This window comes from Henckelia pumila, chromosome 3 (genome assembly GCF_033568475.1).
Source record: "Henckelia pumila isolate YLH828 chromosome 3, ASM3356847v2, whole genome shotgun sequence".
NCBI lineage: Eukaryota > Viridiplantae > Streptophyta > Magnoliopsida > Lamiales > Gesneriaceae > Henckelia > Henckelia pumila.
Window position 1 is genome coordinate 59,034,307 of NC_133122.1, and position 21,846 is coordinate 59,056,152.

Sequence of the window (21,846 nt, forward strand, 5' to 3'; positions counted from 1 at the left end):
TTTTTTTTTTTTTAAGAAGTAGTTTTTAGTTATTTCGAAGACTTAAAGACTTTGGGGAGACACATGCATGTATAGTTCTGACAGAATTATTGTCCCAACTTTTATATTTGGGAATAAGAAGGTTTATCTAATAACATAAGGACAGAAAGTGGCTGTAGTTTAGTGGTGAGAATTCCACGTTGTGGCCGTGGAGACCTGGGCTCGAATCCCAGCAGCCACAATTATGTTTTTTTGGTACCATTTTAATTTAATTGGGCTGCGCATAAGGAAGCCCAAAATGTCTAATGGAGCCCACAATCTTTTGGGTCATGATAAAGCCCAAAATGTCGAGTGGAGCCCACCATCTTTTTTATATCGTTTTACACGCAATCCAATTCAATATGGATAAAACGGATAGCACACTCATTCATCACACACCATGTATGCGAATTCTGTAATCCCCAGCTGATAGAGCCCGCCTCCTCCGCCTCCACCACCGTCCGCCGCCTCTCACCGCCTCAACCTATGGTAATTTACTCAGTTTCCCCGTTGGTAGTTTCCATTCACCTCGCACCACACCTCTTCTTTTCCCATCCTAAGCTCCAAATCCACCACCGTCCAGCTGTCGCAAGTACCTCTACGTACTTCTCCGCGCATTGCGTCGTTTCATGTGGCAGGAGGCCTTTCATTTCGAACTCTGCGGACCAGAATCCTCCGAGAACGCTTTTCCCTGGCGGCTACAAGCGTCCGGAGATCAAAGTGCCGAATCTCGTGCTCCGATTGAGTTCTGATGAGGTGTTTAGGGACAATAAGGCGGTGCTTGATGTCATTGACGATGCTGTTGCGGATAGAGTGGGAATTGTGGTGCTTACTGGTGGCGAAGGGAGTGGGAAGAGGCTTTACGAAGCTGCGTGCTTGTTGAAATCGGTTATTAGGGAGCGCGCTTATTTGTTGATTGATGAGCGCGTGGATATTGCTGCTGCAGTGAATGCTAGTGGCGTTTTGCTTTCTGATCAGGGTTGGTGCATTTCTTCTTAAACCTTGATTTCTATGAATTTGTACATGTTTGTTGAATTTCTTACTTCACCCCTGGTTATATCATCACAGCGAGTTCACCATTTTGTTATTGTCATATGTTTTTCACTTGATAGGCCTTCCTACGATAGTGGCAAGGAATACAATGATGGATGCGAAAAATGAGTCAGTGCTTTTGCCATTGGTTGGAAGAAACGTCCAGACGCATGATGCTGCATTAGATGCTTCTAATTTCGAGGGTGCTGATTTTCTTATCTTAACTGTTGAGTCTGGCCGAAATCCAGAGGAGCTAGTGAGCTCTGTTTATGGGAGTGTGAAAATCCCAATCTTTGTCATGGTTGCTTCATTTGGATATGGAACATCGTTCACAAAAGCCTCAGATTTACTAAGATCAGGTGCTAGTGGTGTAGTTGTTTCAGTGGATGAGTTGAACTTGTTCAAAGAAGATAACCGGAACAAACACTTTTTCCGTGAATATGGATCAAGAAAGAATGTCAAGGTGGAGACTAGCAGTCAAAGCATCGACGAGCTCAAAACTTTGGATATCGAAAATGGCTTGCCTGGGAGGAAGACAGTTGCTGGCTTTAAAGTATTGGAAGAGAGAGAGCAACAGCTTATAGAAAAGGAGAGATCAATTTTGCTTGAAGCTATAGACGCCATCCAAAGAGCCACACCACTGGTGATCATCTAATGCTAAGTAATTTGGTAGCTGAGTTGGTCTTCAGATAAAGTTCTTTTCACCAATTATGATATTGCGAGTATGTAACTTCTTGTATTGGCTTTAATTGACAGATGGGGGAAATCTCACTTCTCAGGGATGCTGTTTCTCAACTAGATGAGCCATTTTTACTGGTTATAGTGGTAATTGTGTGCTGAATTTCAACCAATTCTGGTTCAGCGGATATGCATGGGTATTAGCTCTTGATTTCAAATAATATTTTGTTTTCCTGCTAATAGGATCTAGGTTTGAATTGGCTATTTTACTTTATTTATTTATTTTAGAAAGAAATTTAAAAAGATACTTCTTTTTGTTTATACTTCAAATTTCAATCTCTCTTAATCCGACTTCAAGTTTCGAAGGACCGCTAGCCAAGCCCACATTAAGATAGGTGTAAACTCAGTTTCATGTATTAGACATTTTTTTTGGGTTTCCCTTTGATTATTCTTTTTGTTGTTCTATTTGCAGTTTACTCTTTTAGCTTCGGGGGAATGAATTATAACTCGATATGCGGAATATATGACCAATCTTTAAATCAGAGTGGAAGTCTATATTTTTTGGTGAACTTGAAGTTAGATATATTGTTCATACAATCTATTGGCTACCAGTCGGCAGGAACATAATTATGGATCCTTTATTACAGATTTTCTAGACCCCTTATTTTCACACTCCATGATGGTTAATTTTTTAACCCAGTTTTGAACTTAAATTCACTTTATTTTTATGCCTTATCTTATATCCTGTCTGTTGGTTATTCCGTACCCTATATTTGAACACCCCAGGAACATGTTAGGCCTAAACATAGTCATTCTCCTTTCTTGTGTATCGGAGGGTGTTTACTCTAATGCGATATTCAATGTGACGTGGGAGAGAACCTGAGAATATGAAATATAATTCCCTCTCAGTGGAGAGACTATCTGGGCCCTGTGCTGGTTTAGGAAGTATGTTGATCAGTTTGAAATGTATCAGAATAGTCCATTTGAATACCCCCTCCCCCGCAACCACCCGCCCCAAAACCCTCGAAGTTTGTCCCTCTTCAGCAGTCGTAGGGGCTTATATCTCGTTTACCTTACCTGATAATATTTGTTCTTTGTTATTTATTAGTTTTGATATCTAATATTTAATTTGTTTATTATGATTTGCGTTCAGGTGCATTTTAAGTGCTAATCCTTTTTCCTTAACATCGATAGGGAGAGTTCAACTCCGGAAAGTCGAGTGTCATAAATGCTTTTCTTGGGCAACGGTACTTAAAGGATGGGGTTGTTCCTACAACTAATGAACTCACCTTTCTTCGTTATTCTGAATTGGATTCTGGAGAGGAACGGTGTGAAAGGCATCCTGATGGTCAATTGACGTGTTATTTACCGGCTCCAGCTCTTAAAGACGTGAGTTCCACGTAGTTGGCCTTTCTATCATTTTATCTGATAAATGTTTTTTTTAGTTTTTGTTTTTTGAAGAAATCTGATATAGGTATTTTCTGTTGTTAAAGAGGATATTTGTGCTTTGTATCAGAGGATTTGTTGTCTGGTTTCCTCGTTAAATTCTTAGTTTTCACTTTTCAGGTGTGGAATTATTATTTTGTTTCTTTTAGTTCTGTATCCTATTTGCTGTAAACCATTTCTTTAAATTCTTTCAGTGGGCAATTAATATATGGATTAATGTGATTTATGCTGGATGTTTTTCTTTATTTTAAATATATAATTTCAAACATCCTTCTCATAAATTGTTTGATCATCTAGGTTCGACATTCACTTCTTCTTAAGGTTATATGAGTGCTGCCTATCATGCTTGTCTACCATTCTCCCAAATATGCGTAGAAACTTATTTAATTTTTGCAAGGGTACCTTAGTTAGAAACTGATGCATATGTGTTTTCACTCTAAATGTTTCTGTATGGCTGTTGTTGTGTTTGATCTAGTGTTGTGGCTTATTAGTGTATCACGGAGATAATCATCAAGATTTCCTAAAACCTTGCTCTTTGTGTTCTTCCTTTTCCCTCTTCACTCATTCAGATGATAATTGTTGACACTCCTGGAACTAATGTGATTCTGCAAAGGCAACAACGGCTCACAGAGGAATTTGTGCCACGTTCAGATTTGCTTCTATTTGTTATGTCTTCTGATCGCCCACTGACTGAAAGTGAGGTATTATTGGTGCCACTAACTTCAATAGTGCATTTTTGTTTAATTCCAACTTTATCCTTGTGGAAAATTTAACCATTTTGACTTGTCCATGTAAATAATGAATATTTCTGCTTGAGATGATGCATTTTCTTAGAATTGTTCATGGAACTAAGTAGCTTTGCTTTAATACTGCCACCTTTAGATTTTCTAGACGCCACTTGTGTTGTTTTGTTTCCGAGAAGGACCTCATGACTGAACCATTCTGTTCCTTCATTCTTATAGTTTATTCGATTTTCTCTGTGGAACTAATCCGTCATTGTCTTGTGTTGTCATTCAGGTTACCTTTCTTCGTTACATTCAACAGTGGAAGAAAAAAATTGTTTTCGTGCTGAATAAATCTGACTTGTATCAAAATGCCGATGAGGTTCAAACCATTATCTTGAATACAGTTGTTTATCAAGTCACAAGATTGTTTTCTTGTAGTTGGAGAAACTAAAAGACGTCACTGTTGAACTTAATACAGTAGCTTCCACTTATTAAAGTTTTGAACGATTGATGCAGCTTGAAGAAGCTGTTGCATTCATCAAGGAAAATACTAAAAAGATGTTGAATTCTGAGCACATATCCTTATTCCCTGTATCTGCGCGGAGAGCGCTTGAAGAAAAACTCGCTGCTTCTCCTGGTGGTCTAGATCAGCAAGAAAAATCCGTGACAACTACATTTCAGGGAGCCTGTAATTTCTCTGAACTTGAAAAGTACTTGAATCAACTTCTGGATTCCTCAACAGGGGCAGGAATTGAAAGGATGAAACTTAAGCTAGAAACCCCAGTTCAGATTGCTGAACAGCTGCTCACCGCTTGTCAGAAACTTGTCAGGGAGGAGTGCCAGCAAGCTAAACTGGACTTGGTGTCAGTGAACGATCTTCTAAAAAGTGTAAAAGAGTATGCATCAAAATTGGAAATCGAGAGCATAACTTGGAAGAGACAAATTTTGTCTATGGTATGATGCAATGGTGCTGTCTATTTTTCCTTTGTATTAGAATTAATCATGACATTCTTGGGTGCACAAACAAATGCAGATTGATACAACACAGGCACGTGCCATCAAACTTGCAGAATCAACTTTGCGATTATCGAATCTCGATGTTGCCATTTCATATGTTTTCAAAGGAGATAAATCTTCTCAGATGCCAGCTACCTCAAGGCTGCGAAATGACATAATTGATCCGGCTGTTTCAGAAGTGCAAGTAAGTGCATCAATTTGTTTCGGTGGTTGAAGTTGTGGGTAGTCTTCTACTGGTAGATAAATTAATATAGTTCTGGTACTAAGAAGATTTCTCTTCGTGTCTTATATCACTGGCACATCCAGACTCTAGATTTTCTTATTTGAGGTTTTCATGGCAGTTGAAGATTTTGGCTCTGTCCACTGGCACATCTGAAGATTATAGGATTTTTTAATTTGATGTTTTCATTGAGCTTTTTCGTACTTGTCACGTGCCCCAACTAGTCTAAAAAATATATCCTAAGGTGAGACTCTTTTTAATTTGGTGTTTATTCTGTTTTGATCCTGATTTAATGTTCAGATAAGACAAGCTTGTCCCTGAACAATTTCTAATCTCATACTATCTTTTTTTTTTTTTGTTACAAGTTTCATCTTCCATGCACCAATCGATTTCATATTCTTTTCCCATTTTTTTGCTCCTCAGGCATGTGAAAATAATGCTTCATCCAAACTCTTTGGCACTATTTTGTGTTACAAATACAATTTCCGTAACCATTCATGTTAAATTGATGAACTATGTTATGCTTTTAATCTGTGTACAAATCATGTTAATACATCTAACATACTAGTTCTTCACTTCTATTTTGTGAAAAAAATTGGTGGCATCTAGAAACTACTTGAGGAATATGTGACATGGTTGCAATCTAGCAAAGCTGGGAAAGGAAACTTCTATAAAGAATCTTTTGAGAAAAGATGGCCTTCACTTATTGTTCCATCTATCCAGTCCCAACTGGAGGCCAGTGAGTTGCTAAGCACAAAGCATGAATTGGGCAGGCGTGTGATGGAGGATTTTAGTGGTGCTGCTGCTTCTAAACTGTTGGAGCAAGAAATGCGTGAAGTGGTAAGTTCTGGGATGTTGTTTAAAATGTATAATTTTACTGCATTTCACATTTAATGGCAGCCTTCTTGTGTATCAAATTAAATTCATCAAGTTGATTGCCGTTGATGTCCAAGAGACTCGCAGTATACTAATCTATTTATTCTTTGCATATAACCTGTATACATGGATGTTGTACCTTTTTCCTTATCTCGTCAAGTTTCATTTCTAGAAGTAGATTAAGGCAGCATCTTATTTCCGAGTAGATATGTACAAAGTTGAACTGTACATCTCTTTCTAGCTTTAGTGGTCATGATAATTTAATTGCTTTAATTCGATATTCCACTCTGATTAAACTTGCAAAGGCTTGTAGTTTTGAAAATATATCAGGGATCAGCCTAACCATTGGTTTGTTGTCTATTTTTTTCAGTTTGTGGGTACTGTTGGTGGTCTCGGGGTAGCTGGTCTATCTGCATCTCTTCTGACATCTGTCTTGGGTACCACTTTGGAAGATCTCCTTGCTTTGGGTTTGTGCTCTGCGGGAGGGTGTGTAATCCACCTCCTTATTTAAGTCTCTTTCTCAATGTTTTCCGTTCCCTCATATCTTAAGTTGGTTATTTTTGCTATTCACATTATTTTGCATTCATGATATCTAACTCAGCTTGAGCATGACATCTGTGTATAATAGAATTGACATTCCCGCTAGAGCTGTAGGATTTCTTAAGGCCATACACTGTGGAAAAATGACATAGGACCCTTGGAACCTCAAACATGACATCACATAAATACACAATTCATGGATTATAGCAAGTACAGCAATCGTGTTCAGACTCATCATGAATTTGGGATTGGTGAAGAATTTTTTGCTTATATTACAACTTTCGGTTTCTTTAGACAACTTTTGCCTGGTTGTTATCTTTTGCTTCCTTGCACATTCTTCTAGAATATCTATTACTGTAATGTAATGGCATGTGATCAAATGCATTCATTAAATCCATGTTCTTTTGTTTCTGTGCGAAGTTGTACCAAATTTATCGTCATGGGTTGCAGTATTAATGTCTGCTATTCTTTGAGGTTTTCACATTCTTAGCATATTTGACATTTTCTTGTGTTCATGGGAATATATGACTCACATTGCATCTCCATCTGGGCTTGTGCGGCCTTTTCAGTAATTTTGTTCAAATTTTTTCTTCGTGTTCTCTTATCTGGTATTCTATGTCAAATACTGATATAATGTCTTTCCAATACAGCCTGTTAGCGATTTCAAATTTTCCAGCCAGTAGGCAACGGGTTATAGATAAGGTGAAAAGAACTGCTGATGCCTTGGCACGTCAAATTGACCAGGCAATGCAAAATGATCTCTTGGAGACTACAAACAATTTAAACAATTTTGTCACGCTTATTGGGAAACCATATCAAGAGGTGGCTGAAGATCGAGTACGCAAGCTTTTAGACACTCTAGATGAGCTAACGGCTATTGAGGAAAAACTCAAAACACTACAGATCGAGATCCAAAACCTTCACGTATCGAGGTAGGCAGCTTTAAAAACCGTACGTTATTGATCCAGTGTCATCATTTCTCTCAGCAACTTTTGGAGAGTGTCAAATGTGGTAGATTATTGTATTTTGCATCTCCAATGAGGAAGTCTTTTTAGGATTCGATTATTGCAAATTGAAGAGAGTTTTTTTTTATTGTCGTAGAGGAACATTTTGCTATCAGCAAAATTTTATGTTATGGATGTAACTCGTCGTAGTTTATGATTCGTGTATTATACAAGGTACCAACATAAAGTGTTAAAAGTCTCAAATGTCTTGTAACAATTGAATAAACATTTGAGTAGATATTCATCACTTGTTCTATGTAACAGAGTATATCGAGTGTTATGTAGGATATCATTTGTGTACGATCATGTTGGCCACTTTAAATTCCTTGGAAAAGATGTGTCTCCACTTTTATGCTCCAATTTTTCAAACAAAACTTGTGTTGAGTGAAGATAATTGTTGCTAATTGTTTGTCAACTTCATTTAAAACCGTCCATTTTGTCATGAAAAGTTGCCACTAATTTGGTACAAAAGGATTATCTTTCTATTTAAGGTGTTTAAAGTTGTAGATAAGATTGCATAAATAAAATTTGTTAACACGAAAACACCCAAGTTATAATGGGGGGCATGGCTTTTCAAGTTTTTGCTAATGTTAATAGAGCAGATTCAGTGTTTTTTTTTTTGTGAGATTTACAATTCAATGTACCAAGAAAGGAAGTTATTTTTTATTTTTGTTACAAACATTATTCTTATAATTTGAATAGCTTTTTAATTCAAATGACCGAATGATGTGAAGTTTGTATGGCACATTCTGTTGATGCTAATGAGGCTTAATTTTACTTGGTGAAACAAATATAGAGTGTAGGAGCTTACACTTGCTGAATTTGCATGATTACATTCTTTTGAAATGTATTGACATAATTTAAAGGAAGATTGAATATTTTTTAATACTTGATTACATTCTTTATCGCCTCTATTTTTTATTTTTTTTTTAGTGCCCTTTTTATGAGGCCACAAATCATTCTTCTCTATATGCTGTTAGAATAAATCTCTACATGGGGTGGGTTGATGTTGGATTCATGAAGAATGGTGATTTCTAAGCATGTCCATTGTTTATATCTAATTAAGACATAAGGCTTTACTTACCAGTAATAGGCCTATCAAAAAAGAGAATTAAACATTTTGCCACAACATTTTTAGAAATTAGTCCTACGTACGCTTCATTTAATGTTCCAAGATCACAAATTAAATCATAGTTGGATCATCTCACAGTCTCAAGAAACTGTGTTCCAGATGTCACTAATCTATACGATCCACCACCAAAAAAGGGTCTAAAGTAACTAGTCTACGCAGTTAAGAAAGTATTATTAGTTTCTAATATAAATATGATGTAGAGTATCTATTTGGGGTCCATAAATTAATCATGCATACATCCATTGAATCTCACGAAATAGTTCGTAATTCATAAATCATAATCTAGAAAAGTGGACGGTATTAATTTTTATTTTTTTCAATGAATGAAGAATTCATTAAAGGTAAATGGGTACAAGTACAACTACACCAGACATCCCCGGATGATTACAATAAACTGATATGCAAGCTAACAAAGCCATGAAGGCACAACATCATAGTTCGAGTACATACAACGTAAAACCAAAGTCTTAATGCGCCGAATCATGTCTTCAGCGTCCGAAGTTTCATCTTCAAAGCATGCTCTATTACGTGCACTCCATACTTGGTATATGCAAGTCGCCAAACCCATCACTCTCAAGCGGGTCATGGCACCCGCACCCCTATAGGCTCCTCGAAATGCTTTCAAAATCGTAGTAGGTGATCTCATATCCTTCTTCATGTGAAGTCAATCTCTGATGCGATCCCAAACACGGTATGACACACGGCACTGAAAGAACAAGTGTCCAATAGACTCATCACAATTCTTACAAAGTCCACAACTCTGATCTTTCACAAAGCCAATTCTATCATGGGTAAGTAGTTTTCCGTGAGCAAAGAGCCAAAGTATAACTCTATTGTTTGATTGTAAACAATAAAACTAATCGAAATTAATGGATTTCAAATACATCCATCCAAGTGCAACCTTAGAGGAAAGAAACACACAATAAAATTCCCCAAGCTTTTGAAGTATTAATTCTGAGAAACTTCAGAAGATTAGGGAAATTTTCTGAAATGCACCAAAAAAATTCAAATTTCTTTTGACATAAGAAATGGGAACCATACCATTTTAAATTTGAATATTTCAGTCCTTGAACATGCGTTGGATATACAACACAATAATCACGTTAGTGGACTGGTGCTAAGGTTAATCACATTCCAATCTTTTGAGGAAGTACTTGGTGTCTCTCTTGAAAAATAGAATGTTCTAGTACATAAAAATAATCGTTTTTTTTCAAAATTTTATAAAATATGTATTGTTTTTACATCTAATTTTAAAGAGATAAAATATAACATCACAGTACATAGATTATAAGAATCCAAATACATATTTGAAACACATGAAAAAGACAATACAATCTTTATATTTAAGACACAACGAATACATGAATACGCATTGTGTTTAATGCTTATTGATGGTTGTATATGCAAGAAGATCAAGCTGGTAATAATTCGGAGGGACCGCATTTGTCTTTCCTTAGACAATCGAAAAACATGAAGATTTGGAATTAGTGGAGACTAACGCCAATCAAATGCAAAAACAAGTCCATTAAATTGCAAGAAAACTATTTGATAACAACTTATTTCAAGAGAACATAATGAGAATTAATTTCTAAGTTTCAAGCATGTTAAGAAATGAGACTTGGACCAAACTCACATCAAAAGTTAGCTTAAGAGTGGAGGTTTGCCCTTGTCTATATAAAGGGCTCACAAGTTATTTAACCAACCGAGTGAGACACAAACTAAGACACCAACAAAGCAACAATTCATCACCATCCTCGTCATCTGAACGTTAGTCCTCCGACTCTATGGTCGGATTTTTATATTACGAAGTTCTTGTTGGACTATATTGAAGTATTGAGCTTTTTATTTAGGTGAATGAAAAATTGGATGTTAAACTCGCTTTTCGCCCAAAATATGTCATCTATTTTTTTTTTTTTCTATTAGAGATGTTATTTTTAAAGAAACACATTCCTATTAATTGTATAGCTTTTCTCACGATAAACATATTCAAATCATCTTAAACATCCAACACTGATATTTTCTCTGGCTGCTCTACTATATATGAATATATCCATCTCAACTTTTTCCCTAAGGTATTACTAATAAAATATTTAACTATAACCACTCATTCAACGTAGATCGGAATTAATTGGAGAAGAAAAATATCAAAATAGATTTTTCAAATTTAATTAGTTTTAAATAAAGCTAAAAAAAAACCCAATTCACCGGTATAAATAGGCAATACCTAGTCAAAAGAAAAGCGGGGGAAAACAAAAAAGGCCAATGGTTCTTATTAGAATTTGTTTAGATCCTAAGCTAAGTAAAGGGGGTATGGATTTGTATATTGTGATGATGATATTTTTTATTCTTTTTTAAAAAGAACATTGTATGGTATGATTTGAGGTTTAATGTTTTAGGAAAAATGACAATGTTTGCAAATTAATTTTGTGAGACAGTTCTATTATTCGATCTAATGCATGAAAAATTATTATTTTTATGTCAAAAATATTACTTTTCATTTGATCGAGTCGATTCGTCTCACAAATAATATATATATATTTATATATAAATTGAAAAGGAGAGTTATATAATTAAAGGACTACAATATATTACATGCGCTGGTTTCTTAGCACAAAACATTGAATAACAAATAGATGCTGAAATCATTTAAGATGGACCCATTCAAGAAAATAATGAATCCAATCAATATTCGCTAAAATGCCTATGGCTCAGAAAATCCCCATTTTGTTTGCTCATATTAATACACATTTTTTTAATAATATATATATATATATATATATTGAACAAATATATAATTATTGAGAGAGAGATGCCAAATAACTCAACATAGCTTTCGAGCTGATGTGTTGATATCATTTCAGTCAAAATTGGAACGAAATATTTAGAATCCATTTAGGTCGAAATATCTGAAATTAAAAAGAAAATTAAGGTCATTATACCATAAACCACATCTTATTTGTCTGCATGCATGTGATTTACTTGGATTTTAAGTCTCCCCATGTCAGCTTACCCTTAGTCCCTTACAAATACAAGTCTTTTTTAATTGTGTATATCAAATTCATTCATCAAATATATGATTCCATTTATCAAAAAGCGAAAACAAATATTCATACATTCTAGCACCTAGTACTAGATCCAAAATTGTTTATATATGCTTCAATTTTTTTTGAGAATATTATATATGCTACAATTAAATATATATAAAGTCAAGAAAAAAAATATTCGCATGTGTTGTCTAAAACTTAGGGATAAAAAAAAAAAAAGATTCTTACATGGCCACAGAACACTTGCCGCACCTATAAATTGAGCTCCACCTCTTACACTTCCCTTTCATGTATAACTCCCGTTTCAATTCTTGGCTCACTTCTCAGACATTATCCCCATTTTTTACAACCTTAAACATGGTTTAATCCAAAACCCTTCGTTCAAATCCTCCTAAATCCCAAGATTATATGCATCGGTCCAGTTTTGTTTTTTTGTTATTTTTTAAAAAAAACAACAACAAAAGCCACTCTCCCCTGTTTTTGCTCTGTTTTCTTGAATTTGATCTCAACAATGTCATCTACTTCAAGTGTGTTAGTTCACATATTGGCTCCTCAAAAGCCAGAGTTTTCTTCTCCTTGTGACAATGAAAAATTGGGACAAAACTCCTCTAATGGATGGGATTTCGTAGAATCCCTCACAAAAGATTCACGCAGTTTTGTACAGTCTACGGATGATTCGGAGCAAGTTTATGTTCACCCTCTAGTTAAGAACTCGGCTTCTTCTCTAAGCTTGAAAAGCCTGGAAATGTGCACTGAGAGCTTAGGGAGCGAAACAGGGAGCAACATTGATTCAGACATAGATGAATTCACCAGTATTTCGTTTGAGAAACGAAGTTATGATGACAAAAGTCCTTCCAGAACCGCGGAAATTTCCAAGAAATTCAAGCACAACATGAGCTTTCCACCTCCACTGACTTCAATGAGTGGGAGTGATTTTGTTAAAGTGAAAAGTCAACGCCAAGAGGGACGACTTGTGATTAAGGCCATTAGTATTTCTTCTAGCTCCCCTTGTTTTCGAGCCAAACGGTTGAATGGGAGGCTCAGGCTCTCCCTGTCACAGAATGGGAGCTGGGAAAGTGAAGATGAGAGGGATGAGGATGAAGAAGAAGTCGAAGAAGAGAATGCCAATGAGCCGGAGAAAGATTTCGAAGAGAATGATAATGAAGATGGATTGAAAGTGTGTTTTTGGGGTGAAAATCTCGAAGAAAATGGTGGGAAAATTGAGTGTGGAATGAGGGGTGGTGAGTGGCCTTGCCGCAGATGTCATGGAGATAGGAATGGTGGTAGCAAGAGGCTTCAGAGTTTGCCTCTTTTTATGGCTATTTCTTGAAATTAAGATGTGTCCCTTTGGGGAGATTTAGAGCTAATCTCTCAAAACATTTCTAGGACAAAATCTTTATAGAAGGAATGTAGTAGCATCATTGTTGGTGAGGACCATATTATTGAACTTCCTGATTTATGTTTTGGACCTTGAAGTTTTTTGGGTTCGAGTTGGGAAGGGGGTTTCCCAAGATCTCGAAGTCTTTGGTAGTTATTATGGTTATTAGAATTGACATATTCTACTCTACCTTACCTAGTATATGGAAGGATAAAAAAAACCTAGCCCTCCCGTGACAATTGCATGTTACATTGTCATTTGCCATCGGTAAAATAAAATTTAATTGATCAAGAAATATATACGCAAAATAATGTATGCAACACTTTTGATGTTTCTTCTGGATTGATTTAATGTTTTGGGCTACCCCTTGAATCTTGATTAGTAACATAGAAATTGGTGGAGGTAATTGGAAGTGAAAGTGGTTCCAATGAAAATGAAATTGAAATAAAAGTTTGGGTATGGTTTGATTTTGATAAATTCCAGTGAAAGTAGAACATAACCGAAGTTCACTAAGTTTTAAAAAATGAGTAAGTTTTTTGTGAGATAGTATCGCATCTTTACATATGTGAGACAAGTTAAACCGATCTATATTTGTGGTGGAAAAACAACTATTTTTTTTAAAAAATAAAAGTAATATTTTTTTAATGAGTTGAATCAGATCGAATATTCTTCTCACAAAAATTTTTCGTGAAACGTCTCATAAGAATTTTTATGTTAAAGATACAGATTGTAAAACCGTCATAAGAGTTTTCATGTTTTAAAACATTTATCTTGCAAGCAAAACTAGTCAAACTAATATTTATTGATTGAAATCCTTTTCTATTCAAAAATGAATATGCATGTGTTAAAAACACGTCCATGGACCACAGTGATGGGTGAACACATAGAGGTGGTTTGCCACTAAAATTTTCTTTGAAAACAAGGTGTTGCGGAAGGGGTGTGTGCGTGTCATATTCAATATGCTCTAAATAACTTTTATATTCCGATTCTTTCACTAACATGTTGAAAATATCACTCTGTTTTTGGTCATTTTAATCATTTAAGATTGTACTCCGAATGATGCTTCAAACCTAACCTTTTAAACTCTTTAACATAATTGTTTTCAAGTACAAAATTTACGGTCCATCTCTGTTTTATTCCTCACAACAATTATGTAGATGCAAAATACCGACCGGACACATGTCATCACCCCACTCGGATGGATAAATGACATTGGCTGGCATTTATGGCCACTTAAGATCACAATTTTTTCAAATATTTAGAACATACTACGTGTTACAGACTCACCCGAATTGATACATCCCTGACCTCAATACCTCGAAATTGCGGGTTAGGAGTGAGCACATGCCTCGACCTTCCTATCCCTCGAATGTAACCGAAATGGCATACGGATTCAAAGGTGGTTGTTCGTCTTATTTTGTCACATTGACAATTGAACAGATAGCTTACCTCGAAAATCTTATGACTTAATAGGTTAACTATAGGCCCTCAATCGACACTACCTTTCAATCTCGATGAGAGGAGTGTCGTCTAGTTAAAATATTTGGACTCAAGACATAATTTTTAGTTTTGAATGTGAATTTATTAAACATTGAAATGTGGCCAACTTAACGATTTATTATTCACTTTACTTTCCACTTAGATTTAGGCATTTCATGTGCATCAAAATAAAGGCATGGCTCCATTTTTCTGTGCCTTTATCTAAGATTGCCAACCCAATTCAACATGTCTGCCCATTTCTATATTTCTGAATGCATTGGTGGTATAACATATTTATGCATGTGTATAATCAGTACATATATGGACCAAAAGTTAGGACCTACGAATCGGAATGGAGGACAATAATTTTTTTTCCGGGGATGATACCGATTTTATCGATACCCGAATTTTCGGAAACAATAATCGATATAAATCGAATTTTTTTTCGAAATTAAGATGGTAAAGTGACCACCTCAAATAGAATCCCCTATTGTGGATACTAATTATGGGATCTATTGCATTTGGGACTCTCAGTTGATAACAGTCTAGTTTTGTTTAGGCACGACAGGATAGAGGGTAGATTTTAAAGTTAAAGAGGGTGAATCGACTTTACAAGGCAACTTCCATGTGGGCTGGGTGGGTGGACATGATGCACCAATGCTTGCCTGTCACCCAAACATTAAAAAACGTGGCTAATTTGGTGCCATAATTTATTCCGAAAATAACGTTACTGTACTCATAAGTGTTTCTTTACATGTGATGCGTGCATATAGATTTCAAAATCGCTAATCATTTCAAGTCTTGGACTATCATCTTTTTTCACTTTAAGCATAATACACAGTGCCTATGTTCATGATTATGCAATTATATATTGGGCCCTTCGGATATACATTTCCACTATATTCGAGTAAGAAAACATTTACCTCCAATACAAAATCCAGCCCATTCCTTCATATTTTTCATCCGACAAAAGGTTTTACTAGGTACAATTAAAAGACACAGATGGTTTGTTCAAAAAAGAAAAAAGTAAAGGACGAAGATTGTACAAACTTGGACAGATATTTACGCTATGTTACTGTCCAGATTTAACACAATGGCCGGAGAATTTGTTATTGGGAACATTATTTGAAAATGTTGATAGAAGTCAATAAAAACAAGAGAAATTGATAGCATATTAATAACAAGAAAGTCCTCTTTCGGCCTTTAACTAATTGATTGTAATTCTGAAAAACTGAAGAAAAATATTTTCGAAAGTTGATGTAAGAAAATACTTAATAGGCAATTGGGGAAAAAAACCTAATTTATCACATCGAAACACAAGCTTTAGTGTAAAATCCTCAAAGATAACTGCTAGTTTATATGACAGCAACATAAAAAATTTGAAAACTGGCCTCATAGGTAAATAGCGAAGGCTATCAATGTAGACATTATCGAGTGGCAAACCAAAATTTAGCCAAGAGTCTCCTTATTTACCGAAAACACTATACTTACATGAAATAGCAATAATAACCAAAATAAAAGTACATAAAAGCCATAAAGAGGAGAAGACGCATTGTTACCAGGAAACCGCTTTATCTAACTAGATGCATTTCTTCTAGCAGCATAGACCCGGTATGCAGCCAAACCGACGAACGTGACAGCAGCCCCAACTGTAAACATTGCATAGTCAAGTTACAGTTATAGAAGAAAAATATCGGTATCGGAGTTTGTAAATGATAATTCCCAAATACCGGAAAGGCAAAGGAGAGATCTATTGACAAGCTTCCGGCATCGCTTCCGACTGCGACCAATATCAGTTTCGGGAACACTCAGATGAGGGTGCTCGGCTGCATTTATAATTCTAGAGAACACATTGTTTAAATCTCTTTCTTTCACGCTTACTGGAATCGGCGCATCGATCCCCAAATCAAGACAAACCTACATATAATATTAAAAAAAAATTAATAACCTTGAGGCAGTTCTCTTATCTCGTCGCAATTCTGTTGTACTTCCCGCTTAAGGAAGTTACTGAGTACCTTAACAGAATCTTTCATTGTCAAGGAACTCGAGTCAAGATCATTCTTTGCAGGAATGAGGAGACATGGCATACAGAAGCTGCTTTCTTCCCCTTCCCTAGCTACATTCAGAAGCAGTTCAGATGCTCTTTTAAGAGAATCTTCACTCGAGCTGAAAAAACACGAGTCATTACCTATGTATCATATGAGGTTGATATCCTTGAGACTAAGAAGATGCATTAACATCATAAGGAACTATAACATGAACCACTACATTTGATCATGCTTTATAGTAAATTGGGAGTGGGAGAAGATTGAACAACGGATTGGAGGAAAGTAGAGGAGGGACTTAAGGAGAGGGGAGTGCAACCTTAGGTTCCAATCAGAAAAAATTTGCATGATTACTACTAGTTTACACACTCTAATAGAATCTAAAGAAAAGCAGGGTAGTACGCACACCTGTCATAAACAAAAATGGCTACATCACAAGCAGCCAAAGATTCCTTGTTCAATAAAAGTTTTTGAACGCCACCTTCCGGAATCTCCCGAAGTACTAGAGTTTTCTTACCCTGCAATTAAAACAAAAGTTTCATGCAACTAAATGCGAAGTAAAAAAACAGAGAAGAAAATTCCCTATTTACATATCCCTGTCGCATATATATACAACACTTGCTATGACAGATTATACTCTAAACAGTTGTGACAAGATGACTTGCACTCACCATACGTTGGTCAACCACATTCACGACATATTGTTCGCTCGTCGTAGAGATGTAATTTTCAGAAAATGGCCTGTTACAAGAAAAACTATTATTCTCGCTAAACATTTGCTCATCAGAGAAGTAGACAAAATGAGCTTCAGATAGTCACAATAATGCATGCAAGAAATAATGGAGTTAAAATGTTTATACTAAAAGAAGCAATTATTCTTGTACAATCTGATTTAATCATCCTCATGCATGTAAAGATTTAGAGCCACACCTTCCCAACAATGACATCAACAATGCAGATTTTCCAGCATGTTTAGGTCCAAACACAAAGCACTGGAAAACTTTTCGTTCTGTTTGTTGCATCTTTCTGTCAGCTGTTCTTCTCTTGGTTATGTGGAGAGCTGAAGCAGCATTGCAGTTGAAGCCAATGTAAATTAAGTTGGCAATACTTTGTGCAGGATCCAGTAATGTCATAAGTGCCCACTACAATACATGTTCTACCATCAACAAAAGTAAATATAGAGATGTAGTTCTTAATATATATATATATATATATATATATATAGAGAGAGAGAGAGAGGTAGGAGTTGATCTACAGCCTTCAACATTCAGGACAAGCAGAATAACAATGAGAGCAAGTTCTAGCAATAAAAATGAAATTTGACATTTAACACTGTTCAACAAGTAACATCACTGATGAAATTCAGTTAAAGATTTGCACGAACTCGTATCCTAGCACTCACATACAGGAAAAAGTACAGAGTTACACTTTTTCAATGCCTAGAAGATACAAATCTAAGTGAAGCCTAGATCAGTCTACAAAAGAAAGAGATACACATGCGTTAAATTGTTCAAGAAGCGCACAGCTTGAAAAGTCATTTGATAACAATAAGTTGGTGGTTATTTACAAAAAAAATCTCATTAAAATGCTCTGAATCTTTGGTTTTACGAATCAACCCAAATTAAACATAGAAATAAATTTCTGAAAAGCGCAAGTATATATTTTCCAAACAAGTAACAAAACCCACCTCTGATAGAAATCCAGAAAGGGATAATCCTCGCAATGGAGTTCTTTCCACAGCATCCTTATAAGGAGTTTCATCCCAGGGGCTGAGTTTTACACCATGAAACCAAGTAGATAATAAAAATAAAATAAAGAAAGATTAACTAGCTTTCATGTTAGAATACAAGCAGAAGAGTATCCGACATATCAAAGACAGGAAAAATTGCAAATGCCACCTTCTCTGGTTGATTGACTTAACAAAATTACAGAGCAAAGAAAACCAACTACCTCTAGATCACACTTATATGTGTTTCATATTATATAGAGTTATTCCACAATCAGATTCTCACAACTGTCCAAAACTAGTGGGTGAAAGTCAGTTGAATAAATATGGAATAGAGGAAAATGGTCATCTAGATACATTATTTAGCAACCAATCAATGCTCGGAACACAATTCAACATAGGTACCAGAAAAATGAAAGCATTCTGGAGAATCAAATTCACCTTTCTGGTGCAGTAGAAAATAAATCTTCAAGCTCACTATTCCGAAGAACTCCATCCTGAAAATCATAGAGGTTGAGTTTATTCAGAAGTGGATTGAAATGTTGAAACTATGCAAGTAAAATGAGGGAAAAGTATATTTAAAGACAATAAGTATACAATGAACTGTTTGTTGGTCTAGTTTGAAAACAATATAAACCTTGTGCCACATTCAAAAGAAAGAGTGGAACGATGCACAAAACAACCATAACTTATTCACTTCTGACACTGAATGGCAATTTTCAACCTTTCAAAGTGACACCCAATTAGATCAACTCAAAATCATTAATAAAAAAAAAGGTAAATGAAGTTATCAGAATTTAATTACATGGTGGAGATTATATTGACCTGATTACTACAGATCATTATCTAGTGTATCGTATTTCCACCAACAAAATGTTTTAAATTGGTTCTTCCACCAAAAATATACTTCTTGTATTGTATCCAGAATACATGTGCTGAACATGGTATGAAAATCAACTGAGTGTGCAACATAAATGGCTCTGGAAATCTGCAGTTGAAACTTGAAAGTCTCTCATTAGCAGCACAAATTTCATAAAAAAGAATCACTTCCTCTTCATCTACAGTCTGACCAACTACAAATGTTTCCCATGTTTTCCTTTCCAGACAAGATGTGAATAATTTTGAGCTTTGTGGAATGAAAAAAAAACAATATAACAGTAACTAAATATAGCTGATAGCATACTTTATCATCATCAAATGTGCTGAAAAGGCCCTTTAAAAACTCTAAGGCTTCACTTGTTAGTTCAACACTCTGCAAGGACCAAGAAACTCAGGATTATAAGTTATACCAACCAAGAGCGTAACATTTTAAAAATTAGTGGGTGATTTCCAAATTTAAACACATTATTTTTCCACATATAAAACGACCTATTCCAGTTTACATGTTATGCCAAGGGAATTACTTGATCTGGAGCCCTTTTATTAGGAACAGAGATATAAGAGTCCCTGAGCTTTAATTCATCATCATAACCAAATTGTCTCAGTACGCTCCACGTGGTCTCAATTCGACCTTTCTCAATGAAAAGGGCATGAAGAAACAAAAATCCTGTTAGGGTAAGACCAAGGCCATTGACTCCTTGAGGCAATTTCTCTTGTACAACCTGCTTGACACCCACTATTTCAGCAGGCTGTAATGGAGCATTGAAACATCTAACCTGCTCACCAGCAATAAGTGTGAGTTTTTGAAGGAAAAAAAAACAGATCAGAAGCATGGCTTAAATTGCATGAGCGACCAAAGAAAATGCACTGGAAAACAACCTGAAATTCATTCAGTTCGTCATCGCTGAGAGCACCATCCATATCATGATCACAGAGGATAAATATCCTCTTCAATGCTCTCATGCATCGAGGTCTCAAAGTCTGAGTTTCTTGATCAAATAGGGGGGCCGTTGGATGTAGAACTGCCTTTTGAGCAAAGTAGAATACTTCTTGAATCTACAACAACTTAAAACCATTGCAATCATCTGAAGATCCTTGTTCTCAGAAAAAAAAATCGAAAAAACAGAACGCCAACAAAGATTCATAATTTAATTTCAAACCTGAAGCATGTTAGCTGCTGAACATTCCATGCAAGTTTCAATCTCACGAAACTGCTGCATGAGGGGAGACATCTCAACACTCAAATTGTATTCCTCATCCCGACGATCTAGCTTGCAACCAACCACAATTACTGGTGCCCTGATCTAGAGTAATCACAATTACAGGACATGAATAAAATTTCTAGGTTGATTTTCTAACCACACTAATACTGTCATCAACTATTAAACTTTTTGCAACGTTGAAAAGTTAACAGTCACATTGCTAGCAACAATAACATGTTGGTTTGTTTCAATGATAGGCACGGAACGCTAATATCAAAATGAAGCATATTCATGCATCTTGATAAGACAAGAGGAAACCATATTCAGCGAATACATATGTACATGTGATGTAATACTGAGCACAAACAGATTACCATTTTTTCTTTGTGCTTGTTTTATCAAGATGTATGAAAATCATTGAAATAAGCAAATACACGTGTACATGTAATACTAAGCACCAAAAATTAATTCTTTTAAAGATAATGAACTAAACGGGAGATGATCATCACGAATCACGATTTTACCAATACATACATGGAGAAGTCAAATAATACACCATCGGGATTTCAGAGTAAACCTCTAAACGGCGAAGCTCGTGAAGCCAGAACGAACTGAGGCGATTAAGCGTAGATGGCTGATCGCACGCATATGTCAGCACTACCGAATCCGCTCGTTTCAACTCCTCAGCGAGCCGGCCTCTACTCTCCAAACTACATCCATCCAAGAACAACTCTTAAAAAGCTAAAACCACAGATAATTAAACAAGAGAAACTCGGGCACGCGCCGAGGGTGGAAATCAATGAACCTGGACGAGGTGTCGATGATTATGATTGGAACATTATCGGGGTAGTAATCGGCCGGGAGGCGCGTGGGAGGGAGAACCGGAGGAACATCCTTCCGGAAGGTCTCCGCCGCGACCGCCGCGATGAGGCTGGATTTGCCGGTGCCACGGTCGCCGACGACGACGATCCGGACGCTGCTACGATCACCGGTTGGACTGACACCTGGCATTGAGTTGTAGATTTTTATTCCGTGTGAAGAATCTGTAACTGCTGATTAGTTTGCTGCTTATTAATTGGCGAGATTCGAAAGGGCGAATTCAACATTTAATTTCTAAATATTTATTTATTACTTCAGAAAAAAGATAGACGTGCCTTGGGAAATAAGTTTTTTACTTTTTTTTTTCTTCTTAGGAAATCAAATTTTTTTTTTGTCCATTTGTTTCGTTTGGATCACTAATCCGTACTAGACTAGATTGGGACTCTTCTAATTTTAATTAATAAATTCTCGTTCCAAATTTATTATATCAAATTTTTAACATGAATATTTGAATCTGATTTGTAATTTCACTGAATTAATGAATTTGGACTCGATGTTTATTGTTTAAAATTACTATCAAGTCATT

The 21,846-nt window shown here is 35.9% G+C and overlaps 2 protein-coding genes and 1 non-coding gene across 5 annotated transcripts; 2 read left to right on the forward strand and 1 right to left on the reverse strand.

Moving 5' to 3' along the window:
• The first annotated feature begins 148 nt into the window (after positions 1–148).
• TRNAH-GUG (transfer RNA histidin (anticodon GUG)) lies at positions 149–220 on the forward strand. Its single transcript has one exon. It is a non-coding gene; the product is annotated as a tRNA-His (tRNA).
• Positions 221–403: 183 nt separating this feature from the next.
• LOC140887549 (probable transmembrane GTPase FZO-like, chloroplastic) lies at positions 404–7,874 on the forward strand. Its single transcript, XM_073294857.1, has 11 exons — positions 404–997; positions 1,131–1,693; positions 1,807–1,875; positions 2,923–3,117; positions 3,744–3,875; positions 4,192–4,278; positions 4,416–4,853; positions 4,933–5,100; positions 5,746–5,976; positions 6,383–6,498; positions 7,203–7,874. The coding sequence occupies exons 1-11, from the start codon at positions 505–507 to the stop codon at positions 7,486–7,488; spliced, it is 2,778 nt and encodes a 925-aa protein (XP_073150958.1). The 5' UTR covers positions 404–504; the 3' UTR covers positions 7,489–7,874.
• Positions 7,875–9,030: 1,156 nt separating this feature from the next.
• On the reverse strand, positions 9,031–21,532 carry LOC140886365 (mitochondrial Rho GTPase 1). Of its 3 annotated transcripts, none has more exons than XM_073292908.1 (15): positions 21,247–21,532; positions 21,019–21,151; positions 20,400–20,543; positions 20,119–20,295; positions 19,764–20,015; positions 19,544–19,612; positions 18,802–18,857; positions 18,322–18,403; positions 17,565–17,776; positions 17,306–17,375; positions 17,043–17,152; positions 16,605–16,755; positions 16,320–16,506; positions 16,149–16,238; positions 9,031–9,394 (listed from the first exon to the last, which is right to left on the reverse strand). In XM_073292908.1, exons 1-14 carry the CDS (start codon positions 21,450–21,452, stop codon positions 16,165–16,167), a joined length of 1,923 nt encoding a protein of 640 aa, XP_073149009.1. In that variant the 5' UTR covers positions 21,453–21,532; the 3' UTR covers positions 9,031–9,394; positions 16,149–16,164. The 3 variants fall into 3 exon arrangements, with proteins under 3 accessions (XP_073149009.1, XP_073149010.1, XP_073149008.1); XM_073292909.1 differs by lacking the exon at positions 9,031–9,394 and adding an exon at positions 11,390–11,594; XM_073292907.1 differs by lacking the exon at positions 9,031–9,394 and having other exon boundaries at positions 15,273–16,238.
• Between the last annotated feature and the right edge of the window lie 314 nt (positions 21,533–21,846).

Excerpts from the sequence above, each read along its gene's own strand:
- LOC140887549 (XM_073294857.1), top strand. The coding sequence starts at position 505 with ATGGTAATTTACTCAGTTTCCCCGTTGGTAGTTTCCATTCACCTCGCA. Across the intron at positions 998-1,130 it reads CGTTTTGCTTTCTGATCAGG|GCCTTCCTACGATAGTGGCA; the intron begins GTTGGTGCATTT and ends TTCACTTGATAG. Across the intron at positions 5,977-6,382 it reads AGCAAGAAATGCGTGAAGTG|TTTGTGGGTACTGTTGGTGG; the intron begins GTAAGTTCTGGG and ends TATTTTTTTCAG.
- LOC140886365 (XM_073292908.1), bottom strand. The coding sequence starts at position 21,452 with ATGCCAGGTGTCAGTCCAACCGGTGATCGTAGCAGCGTCCGGATCGTC. Across the intron at positions 19,613-19,763 it reads ATAAAAGGGCTCCAGATCAA|AGTGTTGAACTAACAAGTGA; the intron begins GTAATTCCCTTG and ends TGGTCCTTGCAG. Across the intron at positions 16,507-16,604 it reads CAATGAAAGATTCTGTTAAG|GTTTGTCTTGATTTGGGGAT; the intron begins GTACTCAGTAAC and ends TATTATATGTAG.